Genomic DNA, 15,055 nt, shown 5'->3' with positions numbered 1-15,055 from the left:
AAAAAAAAAAAAAAAAAAAAAAGAAATCATACTTACTAGGAGGCACAGTTAAGAACTATAAATTATGCAGCACTACTTCAGTTGTCTCCAATGTTTCATAATAAAGGATTTGGAAAAGTGAAGAAGAAATGATAATGCTAATGAAACTGTGTAGGTAGACCTGTCGTCCAAATAAGTCCACTGAAATGAGGATGCCTTAAAGACATACATTGTTTCTTCTGAAATACAAGTCACTCTGGATTTGTGTGCTACTTTTTACTTTATTTAGTTGCGTTATACAACATTATTTAATTGTGGACAAATGTATGGATAAAAAGTGGTTGGATCGTTAGTCCCAAAGGATAATGGTTAGGATAATGGTCATACTTTATCTTGGGGTCAGTAACAAGTGCAGTACCACAGGGGTTCATCCTAGGATTTGTTTCATTAGCACCTTATCAATGATCTGAAAGGTGATGGAGTGAGTGCACACTCATAAGATTTGCACCTGGCATGAAACTGAATCAGTTTGGATTGGGGACAATAGTTGATACCTTTGAGGGCAGGGCTGCCATCCAGAGGCACCTAGGCAGGCTGGAGGAATGGACCAACAGGAGCTTTATGGAGTTTTGCAGGGACAAATGCCTAATGGTGCACTTGGGAATGAATAACACGTTACACTGACATAGACTGGGGAGTGAAAGGCTGAGTAGCAGCCTGCTGAAAGGGACCTGGGCATCTTGGCAGACAGCAAGCTTGAACATGAGTCAACAGTGTCCCCTGGCAGCAATTAATGCCAACAGCATCCTGGGTTTATATTAACAGGAGCATAATCAGTAGATGAAGAGAAGTCATCAGCTTTCATTAGACCCAAACTGCAATATTACATTCAGTTTTGGGCTTTCCAGTACAAAAAAGATACTATACACTACAGCAGCTTCAGTGTGGGGCTACCAGGATGGTCAGGGGTCTGTAATACAAGCCCTGTGAGGAGAGACTGAGGGATCTGGGCTTGTTCAGCCTGGGGAAGAGAGTGTTTCAGTGGGACTTAATAGCCTTCTACTACTTGTGCATTATAAAGGCAACAGAGCCCGGCTTTTTAGAGTCATGAGAGAGCAAAAAACAACCAGCTTAAGGTGAAACAAAAGAGGTTCAGATTGAATACAAGAAATAATTTTTTCACACAGATATTGTGCAGCCTCCATCTTTGGCGGTTTTCAAGAACCAACTGGATAAAAGCCCTGGGCACCATTATAGGGCATTATAGCTGACCATGTTTGCACAGGAGGTTGGACTAGAGGACCTCTTGAGGTCCCTTCCTATTTGAATTCTCCTGTGATTCTATGAAAGCAATCATGGATACTTTATTTTGCAGCTACATGAAAGTATTTTCCAGTTGATAGAAAGACAGTAGATTTTTATATAGGCAGGGGAGATACTTTGGATCCTGGGAATCCATGATTTGTTTAATTTTAATACATTTCATGTTTTTTCAGACATGATTCATTGTGACCAATGTAAGTTGTTAAGGACACTTCATGTTTTGTTATGTTGCAGCAACTACGGGTTTGAATGTTTTATTGTTTAGCTACATGTTTGGTTTTTGGTCACTTACCACTGGTAAACTTGGTAGTGTACCCAAATTTCATAAACATGCTTTTTTGTCTGTTTAGCCTCTACGCCGCCCTGACTCCTCTGATGATCGCTATGTGATGACCAAACATGCCGCTATATATCCAACAGAGGAGGAACTTCAAGCAGTCCAAAAAATTGTTTCTATTACTGAGCGTGCTTTGAAACTTGTTTCTGACAACATGACTGAGCATGAAAAAAGCAAGAACAAAGAGGGAGATGACAAAAAAGATGGAAGTAAAGACAGGTAATTTTTTAATAACTCTTCAAGAATTTCATCATTTGTTTCTGAAATTTTTCCTTAAACTCTTACCAATGCTTCTAGGGATTCCCTTCTCTTTGGGTTTTGATATGGTATATGTCACTATGGCCTCAAAAGCATGTGAAATGCTCCTATTTTATTTCACTTTTCTGTCTTATGTCACTATGGCCTCAAAAGTATGTGAAATGCTCCTATTTTATTTCACTTTTCTGTCTTCTGGATTAGTTTTAAGGTTTTCATATTATTTTAAATGCAACTTTTAACTATAATTCACAGAGCTTTGAAAGGAGTTTTACGGGTAGGCGTTTTGGCTAAAGGTTTGCTTCTCCGTGGAGACCGAAATGTCAATCTTGTTTTGTTATGTGCTGAGAAGCCTTCAAAAACATTACTTGGTCGTATTGCTGAAAGTCTTCCCAAACAACTTGCAGTAAGTAGAATTTAGATTTTTGGATTTGAATTTTGGTAAAAATACTGTAAAAATCTGTCCTCAAGTCAAACGTCTGCAGGTCTCACTGTGCCACATTTCATAGCTCAGCTTCAGTTTTTTCCCATTTTCTGAGTGTTTCCATCTGAATTCAGGGACTATGCCGCATGTTTTGTTTTCTGTATATTGTGTCCATACAAGAGTCTGTTTACACTGATACTTCACTGCTAATCGTCATTTAATAGATTTCATTTCACTGGGAAATAGAAATGAACAGAAGACAGACTATTACCCAGTTACCAGCAGCGACAGAGGTAATTTGTGCTGTTACAAGAAGTTTGCTGCCTGAAGGTCAAAGTTCTCCATTAATGCCAATCTGTTTGTACTTACATCTTGTTTCCAATTTGTATGTGTCAGTGCTTTGTAGTTCCACAATTACGTATGATTTCTCTTTTAAAAAAAATAAAAGTGCATGTAGTCTTAGACCATCAGTGGAATTCATGCAAACCGTTTGCTGTATTTCCACAAGAAGTGAAAGTATAGAGCTCTCAGTATAGTCTGCTCTCTGCTGAGCAAAGCCTGTCCACCAAGAATGCTTGTCACAACATTAGTATTTCAATACTGTCTGGTAAAATGTTATGCAGAAATACTGGCATGGCACAAGCTTTAGCGGGATTAGATTAATTAGAACATAATCTTGAGTTTGCTCTTGTTTGAAGTAACAGAATAGAAGAAAATTTAAAAACTGCACATCTTGGTCTGGCTTTCTGGAAAAGTCACATGTCCCACTAGTTTGTGGAAGAAAGTGACAGGTGCTTACAGCTTCCCTTTGGGGATATTTAGAATTATTAAATGTAGTTGCAAGAAGGAATTCAGAAAAACCACCTTGTTAGTTACTTGTTAGTTAGTTAAATGTTGTTTACATTTTTTTCCCTGGTGTTTATCCTGCCCTTTGTTCTTAACGTGTTGTGACAACCAAATATAGAACGTACCTAGCAGTACCCATACTGTAACTGCAAGCCTGAAGAACCACCCCTGCATCTTTGTGCTTTCTAAAGGCGCCTGTGTTCGAATGAGAAACATATCCAGCTGACATTTATAAGTGGCACTGAGGCTTTTCTTTATCGCAAACATTGCCAAGATTCTTGTTCTGTAACTTACTTGTATACGAATTTCCTTCCGGGGTAGTTTTTTTTCTTTTGCATGCTTGGTGACTGCTGCAGATTTTGATTAATGATTCGGAAACTGTATGCAAGTCCATATATATCTCTTAATTGTGTATACTGTGGTTTCTTTGAATATAGAGGTATCTACTTCATATTATTATATTGCATTTCTGTCTTTCTGTTAAAAAGACTGTGTTGAAATCAGTTTTCTTCCCCATACTTTTATTGGCCACATGCTAATGGAAATTTCTGTTTCTCGATATTTAGGTAATAAGTCCTGAGAAATATGATATCAAGTGTGCAGTCGCAGAAGCAGCAATAATTTTAAATTCATGTGTGGAACCCAAAATGCAAGTTACTATCACACTGACATCTCCAGTCATTCGGGAGGAGAACATGAGGGATGGAGGTTGGGAAGTTGTTAAAGATGTTACTTCTTTCTCACCTGTTTTTTTTTTTTATGTTTATCTTTTCTGCTTAAGATGGCATTAAGGTCCTGGAAGGCAACATGCTGGCACATGTATTTGATCGAAACCTTATTTTTCAACAACCAGTCTCGGTAGAGAGCAGTTGGTTAAAATAAATGCTTATATGATGGGTTTATTTAATTTTTAAAAGTTCTAACTTTATGTTCAACCTCAGCTTTCTGGAAAAGGTACAAACTTGACTATTTTTTTTCCGTCTTTTAAAATTATGTGGAAAACTAAGTATTTTATAGTAAGTGGCTATAAACTGGCTTTCTAGAGCAGTATTGCCCTAAGAGAAAGATTGTGTGGTTTTAGAAAATCAAATCACAGGTTTTTGGGTTTAACTGGATCAATATTACCATTACTTACACATTCCAAATAGCAGCGCCACTTAAAATGTACTTTTATAATACTTTTTGTGGTAACAGTACTTCTAACTTTAAAAGACGACGTGATTTTTTCCAGCTCTCTGAGGTTGCTTTTCGGTCTGGAGTGCTTTTTTAGTATATTTTAGGCTCCTGGTATTACAATCAGTCTTCTATCCAACTGGCAAACCCAGACGAGTACAATAAGAAATGGCTTTGTCATTGAGCTGAAGCAGAAGGTGGAGCTTGTAAATCGATTTATGTTTCTGAAGTCCACAGTTTCTCTGGTGCCAGCAGTGTTGCTTTAGGGTCTGTTCTGTAACACTTTCAAAGCTCCAAAAGCTTTTAAGCCAACAAGCATGATTAATTGTCTGCAGTACATTGGTTCTTTTTGTTTACGGGTCAGATAAAATTAACTTTGTTTCCTTTTAATCCTCTATTTTCATAGTTGAAAGAGATCATGGCAAACAGGGTTCTGGTATTTGACAGTGAACCTACAAATAGGAAATCTGAGGCTATCTTAACACTTCTTATATGCAGGTTGAAAAAAATTGTATGTGTGTATGTATACATGTGCTTGTGTATATACGTATTGATATAAACCACGGAGGTTTTTTTTATTTCAGCTCATCATTACATGTCCTCTAAAATACTTGAGGTTTTTATATTGCATTAGTAAGTGTTCTGTAGCTGTGACTAGTGCATTGTAAGCAAGCTGTGTTAACATAGTCGTCCTACATAACCAGAAAGAAAAATTTCAAGATGTGTTCACTGGTTTGGATGACTTCTGAAGAGTCTTTAAGAGTGTTTTGAACATTAATTTTAAGCTGTGCATATTATTCCTAGCTATAAAGGCTTTGTACATGTACTGTCACACCCAACCAATTCTACTTTTTTTGACAAGCTAAGTGTAGCATTACTCTTGGTTTGTCTGTGCTGAATCAGATTTCACATATTATTTAAGTTCATAAAGAATACTTTAACTTAAAAGATTTGATTATTAAATTAGATTAACCATTAAATGAAGTTAACCTTAAACACCATGTTTATTTCTTACTGTACTGTGCAAAAGTGTAATACTGATTCCTGCCACAATACTCAATTTCAGTTAAGTGGTTTCTGGCCTAAAATTCTATAATGTGGACTAAAAATAAAAGAAATTTCAAATTACTTCCATCAATCCCTTAATTTATGCCACCTAAAGGAAACAAATCTGTATTTTTGTCTGACCCACACTTGAGTTAAAATATCACTGTGTCTTTATTCACTGCTGAATGCAGTACTGCTGCTAGGCAAGCAAAATCTTAGATTTCTCTTCAAGACACTGAGCAGTATAAAATGGATGTGCAGAAAAGTTCATTTTTGAAACTAGAGCAAATAGAAGACTGAATTGCAAATAATTGCAGTGAAGAAGGCCTTATTACGAAGACTGCTGCTTATTTGCTGCAGAGTAACAGTATGTGTTTATGTTTTTTCTTACTGCAGCTTCTTATGCTCTGTGTCTTACAATGATTTAAAGTTTTCATTTTTCTTGGCCCGCTTCGGGACCTAGTTCAGGTGATAAGAAAGGCTTTACTGGAAGAACCCGTTTGAGTCAAGATGGGACTAAGACTTGCACATGGAGTAGAATCATGTTTGATGTGTAATAATTCCATTACATGATAAAAGGCTAAAAAAAAATACAGTGCAATAAAATTGTTAACCGCATAGCAACTGTTTCTTACAGTATTATGCGTTTGACAGTTTACCGAATCTGATATATTCAAAGCGCTCTAACCCCTGCTGTGGAATCTTTCCTTCAGCAAACAAAGTGTACATATTTATAAACACATACATGTGTGCGCGTGTGTCTCTTTTATCCTTAGCTAACCGCCCCGGTCTAAAGCCTGCTAGCAGAGGGACTTGATTCCTATCAGGGGTTCCTGCCAAGACATCGGAAGGATTTTTGACCAAGGTTTTCTAAAGCTCAGTGTCACACCTGCCATGCTTTACAAAGGAGGGGGTTTGGATGCATAGTCCTGGCATCTACTGTTACTTTGTGGTTTTTGTTTTTGTTTTTTTTTTCTTTTCGTCTTTGTCTCTCTCCTAGAATTAAGCAGTGTTCACACTAGTCCTGAAATAGTTGACTGGGTAAAATGTATTTCCCATAATAAAATTTACCGAAATTTATATACCTGTTAACTTTTAATGAAGAGGTAGTGTGGACACGGCATGTCTAACTGATTAACCCCTTATATTTAGGCTAGTAATAATTAAGTTATATAGGGTGAGAATTTGTGCTTGTTTTTTGTAAATTATTTCTGTTTTTTGTCTTAGCTTAACGAGGTAGTAGGTTAGGCATCTGAATTTAGTTAAATAGTCTTTAAGGGGTTAATCCTGAAATGTGAAACAGAAGCAAAAATCCACACATTAAATATTACAGGAGTTTCCTTGATACATGTTTTTCAGTCAATGTGTTCTCAGTGCAATAGGTGCCTTGGCAACTTCTGACTTTCAGAGTCTTTTTAAGTTTCAAGGGTATCCATATGATATCTATTAGTAGCACAGTTTAGACTGACATTTCCAGTACTGGGTAAGATTGTCTTCTGTGCACTTATGACTGTAATTCTTCTTAGTAAAATTATTTTCCAAATTGAAGTTTTTTAGAGCTCGAAGTAATTGGAGTTTCAAATTATGTAATGAGTTATTGTGCTAAGAGTTTGCACAGTGTCACCTATTTGCATATTAGTTTTAGAAGAATGTAAACTTGACTGATTAGACTACTAGGGCCAACAACCCATTTTTGGTTTTGGGTTTGTTTTTTTTAGTTTATCAACCTTACTTGGCCACTTTTTTCCTGCTGTGGGTTTTCTCTAAATGTACTCCTTGTCTCTTATATCTAGATTGTACTCATTTCATCAGTTACCTTACCTGGCACTTGTATAGGTTTGGGGCTTTTTTTCCTTTTTTTTTTGTTTTATTTTAAAGGAAATACCGCTTTAAATGTCTTCATTTGCTCTGTAAATGCCTTGTTAGTGCAGATTTTCATCTTTCCACTTTAACATAGAGTCCATAAGCTTGAGTATCCATGTGAGAAGATACCTATGTTCTTCTCAGCTTCGTTCTTATTTTGAAGTCCTCCCTCTTTAAGCCCTCTGCAGAGCAATGGGACTATCTTACAAAAATTATCAAATCTGAATATAGTACTTCGGATTAAAGTTAATTATTATATTGCAAAGTTGTACCACCATGTTCATTCATGGCTTTTTAGATCTCTGTACAGTAAAGTATCCTATTATTTATTTTAAATCTGTGTAAAATAGGTGGTTTCAGAGCTGTCTTTCTTTCTGCAGCATTCCTAAAAGCTTCTTCCTGCAGGCATGTTTCATGAGTCTCAATGTATCTCTCTTTTTTAATTTTATTCTCCGGCTTACGTAAACTTACATCTTGCTGGAGTAAACTACATTGTTCCATACAGCCAGCTCCTTTGAAATGAGTGCCACTGAATGAGGGCTTTTTGTTTCGTCTTACCTGGTGTAACACCAGTTATTCTGGCAGCGTACTCTGTTGCTAGTCACAATAGCCATTTGCATAATTAGTAAAACAGAGAACTTTTAAAGCTGATCACTGCATTATATCTGTACACTTTTTAAGTAACCTGAGGATACCATTTCACATTGTTCAGTGGTTCCAGTTTCATTGATTAAACCACTTCCAAAAAGGCCTGTGGTCTCTTCCTTTTTGGTAACAAAGCAATCAGCTTGGTAATTAAATCCTTTTCTGAACATTTAAATGTACAAGATCTACTATATTTTCTTTATCTTTCAGACATTCTGCCTTGTTTTTTAAACTATTCCTTGCTTTTCTTTTTCCTGTTGAATCTTAAGTAAAGCAGTCCCTTTTCAGATCCTTCCTTGAATCCTAAATGATATTGAAGCACAGATATAATGGGCTGAAGAATTTTATTTCTAAGAGTAGAAGAAAGAGAAGGTACTAGAAAATAATGGAACTCTGTAGTATTTCACTTTCCTTTAGTCAGTTTTTTAAAGCAAAATAATTTCAAGTTCAAGGTATGAGACAGATAACATCATTACTAAACATCTAGTACTTCTAAGATTTGTTATACTTAGTTTTTGTTTTAAAGAATAGGTTCCAAATAACATGTGACCATTAAAATTTACGAGAAACTAAGTTTGAATGTTTCTACTTGGTTAAAGTGGATTTTTGTGTTCCTTCTGTCTTGTGTTCTCTGTGCTGGTGCACTGTGTCCAACCATCCTTCCTTCAGTACTTAATTTTAGGGGATATATGTTTTTCCAGTGTTAGCTTAAATAACAAAGTACTATGCGTTGCATAATCTGCAATGCATTTGAAAATAACCGCAGAGCTAAAGTATAACATGCTCTTGATCTTCATACTGGGCTGATGCCCTAATCCTAATTTAATGGCTTTTATTGAACATTTACATTTGTTGTTCAAGGGTTTAAACTTTAAATGGCATGTGTGACATTGAAGCTACTTTAAGGAAGTGTCTTGCTCGCCTGGTCAAACACCCATTCCTCACTGCATTTTGCCAATTCAATCCATTTTAGATGTAACCTCGGGTATGGTGAAAGACCCACCGGACGTCTTGGACAGGCAAAAATGCCTTGACGCTCTGGCTGCTCTACGCCACGCTAAGTGGTTCCAGGTTCGGAACATCATTTTACTTTCTTCTTGTAGCCTTATGAGAGATTAGTTCAGTTGCAATATAAATGTTTAATTGTGTGAAAACACGCAGCGTTGTTCATGCTAATAATACTTCATATTTTTCTGGTCCCTAAATTTAAATGTAGAAGGTTGAGTATGGAGGAACTGCTTTACGCAGTTATTGCCCATTTGATATGATTTTTTTTTTCTGGTCATTGAGGAGGCGATGTTGAAAGCTTGACTCGCTTGGGGTAATTATATGTTGTATATTTGTTATATATTCCATAAGGCTGCAGAGTAACTTTGCTTTAAATAATGGAATATGTGTTTAAAGCTTTGTGTTTAGATTTAAGACTTTTTTTCCTATTTCTTTAAGTGCTGTAGGGAATGAAAGGTGAGAAGCAACTGTTTGGTTTAGTGACTTTGCATTCTGGCAAAGGCACGATAAAGAAACCAAACAGATTCCCTTGACCTTTCAGTCTCTATACCTATTTCTTAGATCTTTACTTTATCCTTTTCATTTCTAATATAGAAAGATACTGTATTTATTGTTACAAGTGAACACAGGTCAAAGTGTACAGGGGATCAAGAAATGTTATTCTTGTATAACCTGTGCACTTTGACTTCTACCACCTTAAATTACTAACCCTGTATAAAATACTGCTGTAAATGGCAGCTCATGGAATAAAGCTGTAGAATGATTTGTTTCAATCTTGTATCTGAGCTTCCATTGAACAGTGGTATTTTAGTCTTTCAACAAGTCCTATTTGCTGTAGGTGCTGGGATTAATTAATTTGATTTTGTATTGGTCTCAAGGCTAGAGCTAATGGTCTGCAGTCCTGTGTGATTTTCATACGTATCCTTCGTGACCTTTGTCAGCGGGTTCCAACTTGGTCTGATTTTCCAAGCTGGGTGAGTAATGTTCTTTTGAGTGCATCCTTTTAATACACATGGTACTGCAAGTAAAGCATAGCAAAGTGTTACTACAGTTTTTAAATGTAGACTTTTTCAAGAAGTAATGCAAGATTTTGTTTGGGTTTTTGATCCCCTCCTGCAACAAATGATCCCGATTCTCTCTAAAAAAATTAATTTTCTAAAGTTTTGTCATTTGGAGATGGAATTTCTTTTTTCCCTCAAAAGGGATTTTCTTGTTCTTTTGTATGCTTTGTGGGTAGCATTCCAATTCTGGATTTCAGCATTTTTTCCTTTACTCTGTATAAAAGAATCTCATTTTTTCTAACTACCTACTCTGAATTGCTTGGAGTTTACTGAAGCTTATTTAAAATAATGTCAGCTGTGCCCAGATAGTTCTGTCATAACAGAAGGGCTACTTGAAAGAATAAATCACAGTAATTCCTGTGATCAATCATATGTCCCTTCCGCAAGATGAAATACCGCAGTACTTCAGTACAGTCTGCGGATGTGTCACCATTAGCATTTTAATCAGTGTCACTTAGATCTCTAGGTTGTACCGGGTTACCTCTCTTAATTCTTGCAGCTGAGTGTTCTTAGAGCATTCCTTTTGCTTTGGCTATCTTAAATGATGCTCTCCAGGAGTGGAACTTATGCTCTAAATATTAACAGATGTTCAGTCTGTGGATCGGACAAAGTTAGTCTGAAACAAAGTCTCTCAAATATGTATGGTGTGGAAATAAACTTAGCTCCCACTGTTTTTTTTCCACACACAAAATCCTGTTGTGCTGTGCCGAGTTTTGGCAGGAAGAGCACTAACATTGTCAAGACAGTTTGAGCAGTTGGCATTATTTCAATGAGAAATGTTTTACAACTGTATTAAGCTTGCAGACAATTCTATCAAATTACTTCTGATAGTATTTATTGCTTCTGGAAAATATGTGGAGCAGTTATTAATTTTTTAAATATTAAGTTTTAAAATATTTAAGTAAAATAGTGCCAGTTTCTGTGCTACATTTAATGAAAGGCACAATGCACAAATATAGCTTAAAAGAAGCTAAGAAGTATGTAAGTGCCCTCTTAATATCACTGTGATACTGAGTTGCCAAAGAATAAACCCTGGCATACTTCCAGAAAAGCATCCTTAGAACTGTTGCAGTACACAGCAGGCACAGAGATGAAGAACAAGGAATGTTGTTTCATATTTCTCACATTATCTCTTCTAAGTCACATCCAGAAGGGAAGAGAGGTGTGAAACAGTCTGTCAGGCTTAGCTGTGTGTCAGTTCTCTCCAAAAGTGATTTGCTCCTGGTCCTTGATGCATTGTCAGTGACGTGGATCAACATTGAAGTCTGTGTAGTCAGCTGTTCTTTTGGCCTGTTGGCAGTCTTACTGATAAAAACAATGACAGAATGAAAATGGTGATTTTAAATATATTTAAATTTAGTGCAAATTCCTGCCAGTCACAGGTGGCATTTCATAGATTGAAGAAATGTGGTTTTCTGCATACAGAACTGCTCTGTATGCTAGAAGCCTGTTACAGAAGAGAGAGATGCCAGAGCTTAAAAAAAAAAAAAAAAAGTAGTTGTAAAAATAGAAGATATTAGGAAGTCTAAATATGGACATTAGTAGCACCCTCTTTATACACCTAAAAATAAAAACTAAATTAGAAGAATTTTGTCAAGGTCCTACAAGTTAGAAGGAACTATTATTTAAGGTTGATTTTTCAAACTTGAAATCCAGCCTTTCATGCACATATGACCGGGGCATCATAATTCACATATTTCTAGGATTAAGTTGCAGACTCTGTTGTATGAGGATCCAAAAGAGCTAGGCTTGAATAAATGCAAAAACGTTATTTGGTTTTTTTCTTTCCTGCTGTATTTTGCTTCATACTTGAAAACAACTAAATTACTGTTGCTAAATCCTGAGTGATGCAATGGGAGTATGGAAATACCATGCTCAAGAAGTGGAATTTGTCAGTTAAATGGAACTAAAATAGAAAGGAATGGGCACCCTTAGTAAAGGATTGTAATCAACACTGCCCGTAGTTACTTGCATGCATCAGAATAGGGATTTAGTCCTGGTAAGTAAAAATAAAAGGCAGCATTTGAACAACAGTAAACTCAGTGGGGAAGACAAGGACCAAAAAACAAATCCCTCAAAAAAGAAGAGACACATTGTTTGAGAATTAAACTTGCCAGAGAGGTTGTATTGAAACATCCATTTAATGCTGAAAAAAATCCCAAGGAAAGCTATTCTTCACTTTTGCAAATATCTTTTGTAGCTTTTTCTGGAAAAAATAGTGGCTAATAAAAGTAAACCATGGAAATAATTCACAGAAAAAAAACTATTTAAAATAGAGCTAATCATTAAAACCTTTTTAACTCATATCAAATATTGTATAAATTTTAGAAAACCTGTTTATCATCAAGGCATTTTTATACTTGTTTAACATCTGAGTTAGTGTTAGCCTATATGCAGGAGAAAACTTTGTATGAACTTCAGTTTTGCTAAACTGAAGAACTAGTAATCACTTAAAGCATCAGAAAAGGTCTTTTAATGTTTAAGGTTCTGTCCTCCTGTAGAAAATGTTTATTTTTCTATAGCATCCTCTTAATTTCATTAGATATACTGTGTGCTGTTTATTCATGTGGCTGACAGATTCAGGTGACATGCCATGTTTCCTACTCTCAAAAAATGGCTGGACAAGATGTCTACCTGCATATGTAGGCTACTACTGTATAAATTTCTACAAGACTTTTGAACAACTTGTGATGAGAAGAAGCGTATCAGTACAGTACTCAATATTAATCTTGTATCAGTTTTCTTTTTATTCATCTTTTTAGAATATCTGATAATTGTTTTTTTTACATTTTAACTGAAAGTGTTCTTTGTGTAATGTTCTGCAAAATTCCAGATTCAAAAGTTCCGTATTGAACAACAGTAGCAGCTTTTTTTTGTTTTAATCCATCTTCTAAATTGGCTGTGTTTTCTTACTGTTGTTCTAGGCTATGGAATTACTTGTGGAAAAAGCAATTAGCAGCGCTACTGGACCACAGAGTCCTGGGGATGCGCTAAGAAGAGTTTTTGAGTGTATATCTTCAGGAATCATCCTTAAAGGCAAGTTGCATTTGATCAGCGTCTGTATACTTATGCTTAACTAATGTAAAATGTGTAATCTTGGTTGAAATAAGGCAGAAATATGCTACTAATTAGCCTAACCATTGTAGGTGGTCCTGGTCTTCTGGACCCTTGTGAAAAAGATCCTTTTGATACACTTGCTGTAATGACAGATCAGCAGCGAGAGGATATTACTTCGAGTGCACAGGTAAGGAAACGTATGTGTGAAGTAACTAAATGAATTGGCTAGTTTTGGGGGCTTTTTTTTGTTTGGTTTGGGGTTTTGTTTTGTTCTTTTTTTTAAATGAAGCTATATAGTGGACATGAGTTTTCCGTTCTTAAGAATATTGTTCAGTCTTTCAGATTATCAATTTTAAGCTAGGTAATAAAAATGTCACAACAGAGGATGTATAATAGTGTTCATATTTGCACTAAAATGAACATATTTTCCTGAAAAGTTTTAAGAACTCCCATCTATATATATCCATAAAGATACTCTATAGCAGTATGTTATTAGATTTAAAATTACATTGGCATTTAATATTTTATAAATAAATCTGTGTAAGTTTATTTTTAATATTTATTGTATCCACTTACAGCATTGACCATGCACGCATGCAGCTTGAGAGGTTACTGCCCCTACACTTCATTTGATCCTTGTGCTAAAGATTACTAATGCGTAATGGGACGTGTGACAAGCCTTGGCTGTTTCAGTCCAAGTACAGCAGCTAAAACACATGTACATTATTTTTAAGCTAAGATGATACACATTGTACGGAAGCAGCAAATGTGACGTAACACATTTTATTGTGTTGACGTACTTGAGGGAAGGAGGAGGGGATAATGAGAGCTCAGGAAATACACTGCTAATATTCTTCATTAATTGCTTGACAAAGTACTCAAAATTGACATTTGTTTCTAACAGAATATCTTCTTTCTACCCTTTTTCTAGTTTGCACTGAGGCTCCTTGCATTCCGTCAAATACACAAAGTTTTAGGAATGGATCCGTTACCACAGATGAATCAACGCTTCAACATCCATAATAATCGTAAAAGGAGAAGGGACAGTGATGGGGTTGATGGATTTGAAGCAGAGGGAAAAAAAGACAAAAAAGATTATGATAACTTTTAAAAATGTTTGTCATCAGTGCTAAGATCAAAGGTGATAAAAAATCCATTTGTTGCCTTGCTTTTACTTCATTCATAATAATGTCTGTTTAAAACATCCAAAACCAACTTGGGAATTAGATTTGGAAGAGAACAACCTAGCTCTTCTGGAAGATTCTGAATATTTTAATGGATGTACTGTACCAGACAAATTATGGATGGAAAGACTGCAAATGGAAACTCTATTGTCAAATGAAAAAATAGTTTTCCCTTATTGCATTTTCTTTAAATGTGTTGCTAACTTTAGTAACTTTTCTTCTTTTTTTTGGTCTTTTTTATTAACAAGTGTGTTGTTGTCTTATCTTGACTGTATTTAATACAGCATTTGTGCTTCTGTTGCTATGTGTATTTTGACTTTTTATTTAGAAGTTTTTTTGTTTGCCTTTGACACTAGTTGTATAAGTTACTTTGTGTTAGATAGTATAAACTGTTCCCCTCCCAATTAATATTTCACAGAACTTTTTTTTGTAAAGTGAGGCTGCAGGATTATGTTTTTTTCTAAATGTGAAGGGGTTACAACACATAATTATCCTGCCATATGAGTGCTCAGAATTAAATGTTTTTGCCAATCTCGTGGCATTTGTCTCCTTAGTGTGATATAACGGTGTAATTAAGACAAATTTGTGTTAATCTAATCAAGTTTGCTGTTAGTTGTGCATTAGCAGTATAAAAGCTAATATATACAGTATGGTCTTGCAGCAGTTTTAAAGCAGCTACATAATTGATCAAGTTTTGCATGATGTTTTTGTTCTTAATAGAAGGGCTTTTAAAACTACCATCTTAGATTAAAGCGTAGGTCTTTGTAAGATTGACTTTGTGACATAGCAAGGCCAAAAAATAACTTTCTGAATTTCTTTTCTCAATATACAAGCAAAAGCAGGCATTTCCCAT

At 35.6% G+C, this 15,055-nt stretch overlaps 1 protein-coding gene across 1 annotated transcript; it reads left to right on the top strand.

Moving 5' to 3' along the window:
• Window positions 1-1,652: 1,652 nt before the first annotated feature.
• Window positions 1,653-14,584, top strand: LOC104616500 (zinc finger RNA-binding protein; the record flags this gene model as incomplete). The annotated part of the gene is made up of 8 exons (XM_010281535.1): window positions 1,653-1,858; window positions 2,150-2,300; window positions 3,731-3,872; window positions 8,866-8,963; window positions 9,779-9,874; window positions 12,886-12,997; window positions 13,108-13,205; window positions 13,950-14,584. Coding segments are annotated over 8 exons (1,083 nt in total), but the record flags the coding sequence as incomplete, so codon positions are not given.
• Between the last annotated feature and the right edge of the window lie 471 nt (window positions 14,585-15,055).

The sequence above is a fragment of the Phaethon lepturus genome, unplaced genomic scaffold (assembly GCF_000687285.1).
Source record: "Phaethon lepturus isolate BGI_N335 unplaced genomic scaffold, ASM68728v1 scaffold20322, whole genome shotgun sequence".
NCBI classification, from domain to species: Eukaryota; Metazoa; Chordata; class Aves; order Phaethontiformes; family Phaethontidae; genus Phaethon; species Phaethon lepturus.
This window is presented reverse-complemented; position numbering and strand designations above follow the sequence as displayed.